The sequence below is a fragment of the Jatropha curcas genome, chromosome 10 (genome assembly GCF_041381405.1).
Source record: "Jatropha curcas cultivar XTBG-Jc1 chromosome 10, XTBG_Jcur_1.0, whole genome shotgun sequence".
Classification (NCBI taxonomy): domain Eukaryota; kingdom Viridiplantae; phylum Streptophyta; class Magnoliopsida; order Malpighiales; family Euphorbiaceae; genus Jatropha; species Jatropha curcas.
The window spans coordinates 1,538,273-1,550,277 of NC_143160.1; the positions used below are offsets into that span (position 1 = coordinate 1,538,273).

A 12,005-nucleotide genomic window follows, 5' to 3' on the forward strand; every position below is an offset into this window, starting at 1 on the left:
GTTGGTTCAAATTCATCATTTATTGGCGAGCAACATCAGGAATCATCTGGCGACACTATCAATTTCTGAAAATAGAAAAGCAAGCTTGCAATTGTCGGTAAGCATTTCAATAGGCATCAGAACAAAATAGTTTACCCGTGCAATTTCAAAGAGGCTGGTCCAGTGGAGACAAGAAGTATCAATTGGACTCTTCATAGAAGGTTTGGCTTGAAGAAAAGGATACTATTAAAAGCTTGTCTGATGACTCAGATATCAATCACATTTGACTATATACAGAACTAGAGATACGGAGATATTTACAGAACTAGATATGCGGATACAGTTTTGATCTCCCAAATTCAAGATCTTTTCTGCAAGTTGAATGGAGACATTCATCAACTAAAACGGAGAAAAGGAACTTCACAAGAAGTGGCTACAGAGTAAATTGGGCTTCAAGTCTGTTCTCACCCCTGCAGAGTTTGAATGGAGGATCTTATCCAAAGTTGAAACAGCTTTGGTGATGTGTTTCCCTTTGTTCAGCATGACACAACTTGCTCTGTTAAGACGAAAAGGAATCCTCAATTCGTACTTTTGGAAATAAAGAAAGAAAAAGCATGAAATTTGAATTTATATTAATGGCATGATCAGGGCATGCGGAATATTTTACCTCCTTCCACTGGCTGCATCAATGATCTCTGCTCGGGTGGGCACACCAGACTTCACAAGGGACTCTAAGACCTGAGTTGCCAAAATGACAGGTACTTGAGCAGCATCACAAAGAGAGAGAATTTCTTCTTGCATATCAGCCAACCTTTCCCAGCCACATTCCACTGCAAGATCTCCTCTAGCAATCATCACTCCAAAGGGATTTGAGGACTTCATTGCCTCCAATAACACCAAAGGCAATTTCTCAAACCCACTCTTTGTCTCAATCTTTAAAATAACACCAAGGTTTTGAAGTTTCCGATTTTCCAATTCTTTGCGCAGCACAACAATATCATGGGTGTCTCGGACAAAAGAAATGCCTACCATGTCAGAATGAGTAGCAACAAACTCGAGGTCCACAAGATCCTTTGAAGTAAGTCCTTCAAACCGAACATTGCTATCAGGAATATTAATGGATTTCTCAGACCCAAGTTTTGTGCCTTTGGGACCGGCATGAGTGATTGAGACAACAATCTCTGATATACCTGTTCCTCGGATAACTCCCCAAATCTTCCCATCATCAAAAGCAATCGGGTCACCCAGTTTCACTGAATCAAACAGGTAACCAGAGGAACAAGTAATCCTATGAGCACCGCTCATAGGTACAGACATTTCATCTTGTTCACAAGAACTACCTCTTGATATGGTTAGCAAGTCTCCAACTCTCAGTCTGACAAATGGTTCAGTAGCTGGGATATCAACCACATGTCCAACTGCGGACCTGCTTTTCTTTTCCTTCTTATACAATTGTGTTCCTGACTCAACATAAGCAGTCCTACTACACTCGGCCACATATCCAGTCCCAGAAAAAACATGAAATTTTCTAGAAATCTTAAGAGTCCTTTTTTTCCCTCTAGCATCATGGAATTTTAAAGTGTCACCTACTTCAAGCTTAGTAAGGAAGTCTTGGGCATCTATGAACAAAACTGCATCAGGAGACAAATGAGGAGGAGGACCTGCTTCTTTGTGAGACAGCCAAACTTGAGCAGGAAAGATTACATTTCCTGCAGCTGTTCTTTTGGGAGAGATTTTCAATACAGCTGGACCAGGTTTCAACTTTCCTGTTCGGAGCTTTGGTCCAGCTAAATCCATGAGAATTCGACAAGGTTTTTCTAGCCTTTGAGAGCTTTCCTTTATTCTCCTGATTATCTCACTCCAAATACTAGGACTTCCATGTGCACAATTGATTCGAATTATGGAGGCTCCTGCCTTGATTAAATCAGAAATGAGTGTTTCACTCTCAATAGCTTCCTCCCCAACTGTTACCATGATATGGATAGTTCTACCAAATTGTGGTGGGCCCAACAATAACTCTCTATTTGAGGATGCTGTCTTCATCATTTCTTCTATGCATAATGGCACATAATTTTGTTGGTCTAATTTTTTATGAGAGAGAATTACTCTACTAATGTTTTCTTCAGGATTTAGAGAGTTAGGTTTCAAGTTCTCCAATACTTGAATACTTGCAGTAAGACTTGCAAAGACATGTGACTTGATAGTCACCAAATTCATAAGACCAATCAAAGAGAGATCATCTTTCAGCTGCTCAACATCAAGGCATCTCAGCGCCAGATAATGTATCAAGTTGGTTGCACTAATCAAGTACTTTCTGCCAACATAGAAACCCAAAGATCAAATGGTGTTCATAGGTCGTAAGATTAAGAAAACAACCAATAATGAAATAAAACTTGCATACATAACTAGCAAAGATATACCTCTAGAAAGCAGAAAAGGCATGGTTTCAGGGTAGCAGTACTATTTACAAGTAATTTTTTATTATTTGACTGCCATTTTCATTGTGTAGAGTGGGATATTGCAGCCTAAATTACTCAATCGCCCCTAGTTGGCATGTTCTTAACAATACGCATAAGACAACGGCATGAAGGAAAAACTGTATCCAAAAGCAATAAAATATACCTGTGACACAATTGGAGTTGAGAAGCATTCCATTGTTCTGATGCTAAGACATGCAATTGAATAGCTTTCATTTTTTCAAGAAGGCTTGCTTGTTTTCCCAAAATCTCAACTGTCTGAACAAGGTCCGCCTCTGAAAATAAAACAGAAGAAACAACTTCTGCATCTGAACAGCTGGAACTCTCATTGTCTTCCAAAGTAAAATGCATTTGATCAGCATCACTATAGAAATTGCCTGTGTCCACTTGATCATTCTCATTAGAAATGGAAAAGGCTACGATTCTTGGCTTTGAGATCCACCTTTGAACAGCTAATAATTGAAGGATGGGACTTGGACACCTTCCATCAAGTCTACATGGCACATTTCTAGGCTTTAACTTCGGATTGGAAAACACGAATCCTAAGAAATCAACTGATTGAATGGCCTGAAGAGCAGAAGAATTCAACTTATTGCTTTAGTGAATCAGCAAACTTGAATTTAAATTATGAGAAGTTCAAATATATGAACTACAGATATTTTTCAATAAACAGACACTTAAGACACTAAAAATATGAACTTCAATGGACAATAAATTCCATAAGGGGGAACAGTCAATTTTAAGCATAATAACTGAAGAATCAAACACAATTATATTAAACCAATAGATATCCACTACACATAACCTTGAAATCAGGCTACATATTATTAGTGGTGACAACACAGTGCTACGTATTTTCCTCAGTATACAAAACAAGATTCATTAAGCGTGTGAAAAATAGAGAATAAGTTTATTCACCGTTTAACAAACAGTTCGTAAAATAGTTCCCAAAAAATACGGAGTCAGAGACATCTTGGAAACAGGACTTCGTATTATCCAAACAGACGCATTAACCAGAGAGAATAATCCAAAAGATTACGCCTTTCACGTGCAGGAATTCCATAAACAAACAAATACCAAAACACAAAGCATATCCTAAAAGAAGTAATTACATGGCAAGAAAGTTTTGAGCAGTGGTTTGTGACTGCAGGAGCTGAAAGTGCATTAAGCGTCATCTAAGCCCCTAACTGTGAAGCGGACATATATAAGACCTGCAAAACAGTTGAACACCAATAAACAATTCTCGTCAAAATACTCAATTACAGAACAAAACACAGTAAAACAAAAACTGAATCCAAATAATTCGGAAAAATTAGAGAAAAATTGGATCTGAATGATTGCACGAGAAAAATAGATGAAGAGTTTTGAGGAGATAGAGCGTACCTTTTTTCGTTCTGAGGAGAGGAGAGGATAAAAGAAAGAAAGACAAAAATGTGTTTTCTTTTCTTATTTCAAGAACTTCGAATTTTCTGTACAAGCGGAAGCGAAAGTCTGAATGACAAAACAGAATGAGGGTGTGGAAGGCGCGTGCCAGATTCGATGATTCAGTTAAGATTCAATAATGGCAGAATATACGAAGTCGTTTGATGGATTTTATTTTATTTTTTAGAAAGACAATTTCATGGTTGAGAAGTGATTTGACCGCGGAGAGCACTTCCAAAAAACAGCCTTCTTTAAACCAGTGTTCTTTAGGTAAATCGAATTGTAGAAATCCCATGGTAAATTTGACTTCGACATTTTAAAAAAGAAAATTTTCTCCATTTTATTATTTTTTTTTTTTATGAACAAATAACAAAATTTCACACCACTTTTTTTTTTTTTGAAAATAATTTTACACCACTTAATGAAATATTATACTACAAGTCATGGAATTTTAATTTATATATTTTATATTTCATCAATTCAAACCAATAGGAAGTTAGTTCATTCAATATTTATTTACATCAATGAATTTTACATATTTAACATATGGCAGAAGGATTTTGTTGTTAGTAACGGCCTGTGCTGAAAAGAACGAAATTTCCACGGTGCGAACTCGCGACCTCTTATTTAAAGAATTTTAATTTTTTCTACTCAGAGCAACCAACCCCGCTGCTTTTAAGGAGCAGCGTTTTTAATCATGAATAGATTAATCTAATCCAGAAGTTCCAAAAAAAGAAAAAGATCCAGACTATACTGCAGCTGTTTCACCAGTTTTCAGAAGAGAAAGAGAATGGTGAAAGCAGTATTTTCAGATAAACGGCAGTAAATAGAGTAAGAACATGTAACCGATATTTATTACTGTTGGCCTCAGATTCAACATTGACATAACTTAAAACAATCGCTAAGAAATCATCAGCTAGTAAAGCCGCACCACAATATATATGACATTATAAAATCCTGTCCAAGGCAGGGCAGGGCACATCTATACGTGTAAAACTGCCTAAAATCAGTCCCATAAACAAGTAGTTGCACACTTAAATTTCTAATAGGCAGAGCCAAACTAGATTAGGAAATGTGAATTCCTTTCGCAGGGTTTGGAGAATTTTGTAGCACGCTGACCTCCTCCTTCAAAAATGTTGGCAATGCAAAAGCAGCTGAGTGCATCTGTCGATAGAACGACGAAAGAAATGTTCAGCACATGCAATCCTATTAATTAACTGTCTCAAGCATAATATATTAACAAAGTTCTGACAGAGGGTGCTAAACTTCAAACTTCAAAATTGAATTGAATATTATTACTGCACTATTTGATGCAGCCAAGTAAAAATCTACCATTGGAACACATTATAACCTTACATGTAAACATAATATATACTGTGAAAACAGTCCATTTAAGAGATTACTTTCAGCAGGCAAGATGTTTCATGCCTACATAACATAATATGCACATCAAATATATGCTAAAGGTTTCTAGAGAGAAAAATGAAAAGTAGAAAGATGAGCTCGTACCTCTGAGTTATAGAACCTAAGTTCTCTTTTATACTTGGTTGCTCCTTCTAACTTCTCAATAGGATTGATAGGATTCAAGAAATCAACAGGTGGTCCCTCTGTTGAGCATAACAGAAATCCAATCACACCACTGTCAAAGAAACAGAACACGATTACTCAGCCACAGAATGTAATAGATTCCAGTTATACAACTTTCAGCTGATAAAGAACCAAGAAACAAATTCACAATCATTAAGACTCTTTTTTTAAGGAAAAAAAACAACTACATAAAGGCGAAGTTCATATCACAGCAAAGCAGTAGGCAATGGCATAAATTCAATATGATGTAGTGCCCAGAAAAACAGAACATGACAAACATGATTTATGTATGCCTTGGCCCTCAGAACCATCAGAGATAGGTCATTGTTAAGCCCAGAAAAACAATAAAAGAAGACAAGCTGCATAATTACCTTGGATATGTTGGAACACTTGCCCAGGCATAGTGGACAGAGCCCTTGAATGTTTCTCGGCAGATAGCAATCATATCCTGAATAAGATGTGTATGGAGCCACATACTTTCTGCCATGTTACAAAGGACACCACCAGGCCTTAAAGCTCTAGCTATCGTCTGAAAGAAAGGCTTCTCTACAAGCTCTTGAGCAGGACCTAAACAATAAGGAGAAATCCAACGAGTGACATTTCCATATAGAAAAACCTTCAAAACAAGAAAGTTTCATAGATGGTCTTTGAAAACGAGTTTCAGATAATTCACACATAACAACGAAAAGCCGACACCCAACAAACTCGAGAGAACCATGCCCATATTTAAGCCTAAGATCATGTATAGTTTCCTATAGGTTTTAAAGCAAAGTTGAATGTCACTGTTTGGTTGGCTTTAAACATGAAATCATAACTTGCACAAAGATCATTCATTTAATAATTACCATAACTAGAAATATAAGTTATTTGACACATTTTCCCCAAATTTTTTTGGTTTTAACTACTCAACTTCAAACACCACATACAGATTCATCATGAGATAAGCAAATCACACATGCACACCATAGAAAAATAAGGGGATTACAACAGTTAAATTCCAAAACATACCAACAGGGTCTGATGAATCAACAATAATTGCATCATACTTCCCTTCAGGTGCAAGCCGAAGAAACTCTACAGCTGTTAAGATCACAGAATTGATATCAGCTAAGAAAATGGGATCATTTGCTTGAGCTAATTTGAAGGAAATTGTGTAAAATGGCCCAAGTCCTTGTAACATATTAGTATATATAAACATAAAAGTAAACATAAAAAGTGAATTGTTTGAACCATACCATCACCTACATGAAGCCGGACGCGAGGATCCTCAAATCCAACAGCTAATTCTGGGAAAAACTCCTTACTTACCTAAGGTAACACAAAAGAGCTAGTTTGAGTGTATAGGGAAGCCAGGAAGGAGGGAGAAGAGAGGAACTTGAGATGACATGAAGGTCACTGAAATCATCACTTACATCTATAACCATCTTATCTATCTCACAAATATCAATGAGCTCCACAGAACTATGGCGAGAAATTTCCCTAAGAACCCCACCATCACCTCCGCCAACAACCAGAACCTACATTGTATTTAATGAAATAAGCATAGTAATGATCATGCATAGTTAAGACAGAGAATCATCTGAAATAATTAAATGCGGTTCCCAATAAAAGGAAATCTTTGTACTTTTAGACACAAAACCAATGTAAAGTGGCAAACAAGAGAGTTACACAGGATATGAATGTAGAATCCAAATTGTAGTCAATGATAACACAAGGCAAACTTTGAATAATGTTGTGGCCCGATGCAATTTTCTTCAATTTCCTTTTCTCATCAAAGGCCTTGAGAACTAAACTTTTATTCCAATACAGGTCATGGGGCAGGACAAGGGATATGCAATAATCAATGATGTATCTTTGCTATAAATGTTATTTCCTCATCCTATTAAAGGACTACAAAATATATAACTTGAATAATAGGGAAAATTACAGTTGTAACAACTGGTTTCTATCAATAACATGGTGAGATGAGAACATTTTTTTTCTACTGGACAGAAACTTTGAAGCACAACAATATAGCAAATTTTATTCCACTATTAACATGAAGCATGACAAAGTTCATGTACTAAGGTTCTGCTTGGCCAAACAGAAGAAACATCATATGCTTGATGATAAAATTCACATGTGAACATGGAAGGTGTCAATGCCACAGAACTATGCAACGATAACAACACATTTTCTTTATCCTTTTTTATATTCTGCAACAGGACACCCTTTATTATTTTTATCCAGTACACAATCAATTGACAAAGGGACAATCTTTTTTCTTTTTGCTTGATGCAATGATGCTAAAATTTAAATGTGAATATGACTAGTTTAATGCCATAATTCAACAAAAGGATACCTCATAATTTGTTTTCAAATTGTCTTTTTTAGCTATACCACGCTTTAAAATGACAAATGTGAGTCACAATCTTACTGCTGTGAGGATATGATATGACCTAAGATGACCTAAACCATCACCAGAACTTCAAGTAAGTGACAAAAAAAATTGGAATAAAAGAACACTAGAACAGCCACAAGGCCAAATCGTTCTAAAATAGTTCCAAACATTCAAGGTGATATTCTATCGCAGCTTATGAATTTCAGAGTTCAGGCTCCAGCTGAACTACCTAACCAAGACGTATAATCCTTTTTTTTCTGAAGGTTGTCCCATCGTGAAATATGTATATTATACTTCAATGGCAAGTCAAGTAGTAACAGAACATAGAGCAATTTAAATGGAAAAATTTACAAAAAATTAGAAATAAATGAAAGTGGTGCATACGGATTTGGGTGATGGAATTGAACAAAGCGGAAGATGAGCTATCATCTCCTGGTATGCACACTCATCTTTCTCAGTCAACTGGACAATGCCATCCAGAACAAGCACTTTGCCATATGCAGATGACTGCAGACAAACAATTCAACCCCAGCCAAGTCATTTAATATAAGCATCATCTAGTGGGTGTAGAGAGAGAAAATATGAAGGAAAGGTAACGAACAGAAAATTAGCCAACACAAAAAGAAGAGGCAAATACTCAGAGTCAAGAGTGTTGAACCTCAAAAACCAAGACTTCTTGGTACTCTGACTTGCTCTGGTACAAAATGTTTTTTACTTCTAAAGAATGCGCCTCTCCTGCAAATGACCACTCAAACAGCGTCAGCCATAGTTGTCAAACAAAATAGGCAAAACTGTATGAACATTTATCCTTATGTCATGGAAGGAAAGGAGGAGAGAACACTAGAAAGGTAAGGTTATTAACAAGTAGGCAGGACACCGGACCTCCAAAGTTCCTTGTTCTACTTGGTGAAAAGGTTACAAATTTACCAGTGGTTTTCCTCTGAAATGTTGGTTTTTTACTCAACTTGAACAACAGGAGTCTTGTTAAATATGATAATGAAATTACCACTCCACTTGCGATTAAAGATTATGAAATCTAAATACAAATATGAAGGGAAAAAGATTTTCTTTCACCAATCAGAACACATCATAAAGAAGCAAAATGATGTCTGACAAAATTTACAAAAATGAAATAAGGCCTACCAGGCCACATCGGGTTGTTGAAGTAAACCGTTTTGGTAGCTTTACCTGCAATAAACAGTGGAAAGAGGGTCAGAAATATCAAATTTAAACCATTAAAAGGCCAAAACAAAGGATGGGAAAATGGAAATTCACAGATAATGACCAGAACATGAATGAGATTCTGAGAACCACCCAGAAACAACAGTAGAATGGCATTTGGCATCATGCTCAGGTGCGGAAGCCCTAGCCTTCAAGCAACACGAAGGAATAGCCTTCTCTGAGCCATTCCCATTATTCACCTTCCCATCCATAATCTTCTGGCATTCCAAACCGTTTCCTGCGCCGTCCGCCATAGATTATCCTTTTCTTCTCCGGCTCCAGCCTCTGGAAAACATATTAGCATATAATCAAAAAGAATTTCTACATATACATAAAGGGGTTGACAATATGAAATCAAGGATAACAAAATCCCAGCCATCAATAGCACAAACAAATAATTTGCAGTCAATTCACAAATTCAACTGCAACACCAGAATTAGAGTAATAATCAAGAAAAGGAGATATTATTAGCATGATAAATTACAAACTAACAAAAGACCAAACAATACAAATACACACAAAAGAAGAAGATAGAAAGAGAGAGGGGATACCAGTGAAAATTACCAGAAACCTCACACAAGTATGTAATAACATGCAAAAGCCTTCAATTTATAGGAACAGGCTGGTCACAAAGAAGAAAAGCCATTCTAGTTTCATAAAGTACAAGTTAGGAAACGAATCTTCACCCGAAAGACAGGAATATATATAGATTTATGATCTAGGAAACGATGGAAGAAATAAATAAAATTGAGGTTCAGACCAGGAAATAGAACCATTAACAAAGGAAACGAATCATAATAATAATTTTCAAGCTGGTATTCGATTTAATTCCAACTAAAAGATATCAAACTTCCTTAATTAAAACTAATGCGATTCCCGCCTTGAAAACAAAACATAAAATCAATTCAGCGTCAAAATTGAAAATTTTTTATAATGAAACTATATTAAAGCTTTCCATATTCAATAATATCACGGCTTTCAAAATGATAATGCGAAAAGAAAAAGAAACAAAAGTCAAAAGTGAATGAAATAATATAATAAAAAGAATCTCTGCACGCCCTTACTTGATTGTATAAAGAACTGGAAAAGAAAAACGAAAAAGAAAAGGAAGGTATGGAACCAAATTACTTATGGACACCCGATTGGTTCCCAAAAAACACAGTAAAAAAATTAAAAATACTAAAAAGACATCTATACGAATTTGAACAAGTAACTCGAAAACAAAATTCTTGTTTTTCCATTTCCATAAAATGTTTGAATGCTATTTTGCATTGATCACTGCGTAACAGAAAACTAAAATTTATCGCGATAAAGAGACAAAAAGATTAGGGTTTTACCAAAAGGAAAAAAAAAAAAAACGTAAATTGCAAAAACCTTAAATTAGACAAAAATAAAATAGAAATAAAAGATAAATTACATTATCAGTCAGAAGTTCAGAACAATAATGACAAATTAAACTGGAAAAGAAAAGAGATAAGAGGGAATATATAAAGATAATGAGAGCATGAGATAGACAGATAGACAGAAAGAGAGATTACCTGGTGTTAATGTCAGTGGAATATTATATTGATAATTAGAATTGCAAAGAACAATATCAGCTTCTGTATAATATGGAGGAGAGAGCGGGAAAGAAGAACTCAAGAACTCTCTGTACCTCTGATTTCCTCTGTCTCTCCTTCTACAGGCCTTTGCTTTGTATAGACGAGAATGGAGAGTCAAGTGCATTTAAAGAAGCACACGTAAACAGACTTTTTTTTTTTTTTTTTTTCACTTTTTAATCGTCTCAAAGATATTTTATTTTATTTTATTTTACTTTCTTTTCAATTAATTGAAAGCTCAATTGGTAAAATAATACCGTGGATAACATGACAAAGATAGACTCCTGTTAACTTATTGAATTGTTAAAAATAACCGTCAAAAAAGACTTATCGACATGAATGAAAAGATCAACTAAATTAATACATAATTATCTATTTTATTTTACTTTACTTCCATAAAATTGTTTAATTGATATTTCTGGTGATGTCTCGAATTTGAGTTATTTCAAAATTTAGTAAATTTAATCATATTATTTATTTATGATGTTCAAAGCCATTATAATAAAAATATATTTTGAAATTGAAACCTAGAATAATATTTATTTATAAAAATTTATATCACATGTTTAATCCAATGGATTAAGTTTAGCCTTGTTCGGGACAATCCTATTTGTCATTAATAAATAAATACATTCAAAAGATTATATATATATGTGTGTGTGTGTGTGTGTGGATTTTTTTTTTTTTTCTCTTTAAAGCTATCTATTTTGCAAGTATATGAATTTTTATTCATTAAATTTTTAGAAACAGGATATGGATTTTGTTTTAGGATTTTGATTTGAGTGTGGACAAATACCTGACATTATTTGAAAATGCATGTAAACCAATTATTTTTGCTCCTAGGTATAGGATGAAATTCTTCTAACTGTAAAAACTACTTTTCAGAAATTAGATTGTCGGCGAAGAGACCCAGCGACAGATATTGATAGTTGTGAACCCTCCAATTACAAATTTAGAGAAACAATATCTTATTGGCAACATGAAACATATTTTTAATATATAATTAAACAAAAAGAGCTATTTATTATAGAAATTTTGTTGGTAGTTATCATGACAGATATGAAATTGCATACCGAAACGTAATCTAATAGTAATTATATATATGGCCGGTAATAGATTTACGTTTGAATCTCTCATTTCTAGTACTCAAAAGAAAAAAAGCAAATTTTCTCTACAATATTTTTTTTATCGGGCAAATTCAATTATTTAATTAACAATTATGAAATTTTAATGTATCTAAGGTTTTGTTCTTTTTTTTTCTAAAAAAAAGTTTTTTATATTCCAATCAATAGATCCCCTAAGTTATGTGAAATATATATTATTCTAACTTCCCTCTAAGTT

General features: G+C 34.7%; 2 protein-coding genes across 4 annotated transcripts; both read right to left on the reverse strand.

Annotated features, from left to right (window-relative positions):
- Window positions 1–176: 176 nt before the first annotated feature.
- Window positions 177–4,101, reverse strand: LOC105648344 (pyruvate kinase family protein). Its single transcript, XM_012234701.3, has 5 exons — window positions 3,840–4,101; window positions 3,569–3,667; window positions 2,602–3,023; window positions 647–2,293; window positions 177–535 (listed from the first exon to the last, which is right to left on the reverse strand). The coding sequence occupies exons 2-5, from the start codon at window positions 3,629–3,631 to the stop codon at window positions 400–402; spliced, it is 2,268 nt and encodes a 755-aa protein (XP_012090091.1). The 5' UTR covers window positions 3,632–3,667; window positions 3,840–4,101; the 3' UTR covers window positions 177–399.
- Window positions 4,102–4,705: 604 nt separating this feature from the next.
- SPDS3 (spermidine synthase 3) lies at window positions 4,706–10,770 on the reverse strand. 3 transcript variants are annotated; one of them, XM_012234705.4, is made up of 11 exons: window positions 10,605–10,770; window positions 9,131–9,351; window positions 8,989–9,033; window positions 8,504–8,580; window positions 8,230–8,352; window positions 6,878–6,982; window positions 6,701–6,773; window positions 6,474–6,545; window positions 5,837–6,032; window positions 5,388–5,517; window positions 4,706–5,042 (listed from the first exon to the last, which is right to left on the reverse strand). In XM_012234705.4, exons 2-11 carry the CDS (start codon window positions 9,318–9,320, stop codon window positions 4,944–4,946), a joined length of 1,110 nt encoding a protein of 369 aa, XP_012090095.1. In that variant the 5' UTR covers window positions 9,321–9,351; window positions 10,605–10,770; the 3' UTR covers window positions 4,706–4,943. The 3 variants fall into 3 exon arrangements, with proteins under 3 accessions (XP_012090095.1, XP_089582792.1, XP_020540727.1); XM_089726666.1 differs by having other exon boundaries at window positions 10,721–10,745; XM_020685068.3 differs by lacking the exon at window positions 10,605–10,770 and adding an exon at window positions 9,618–9,921.
- Window positions 10,771–12,005: the final 1,235 nt, after the last annotated feature.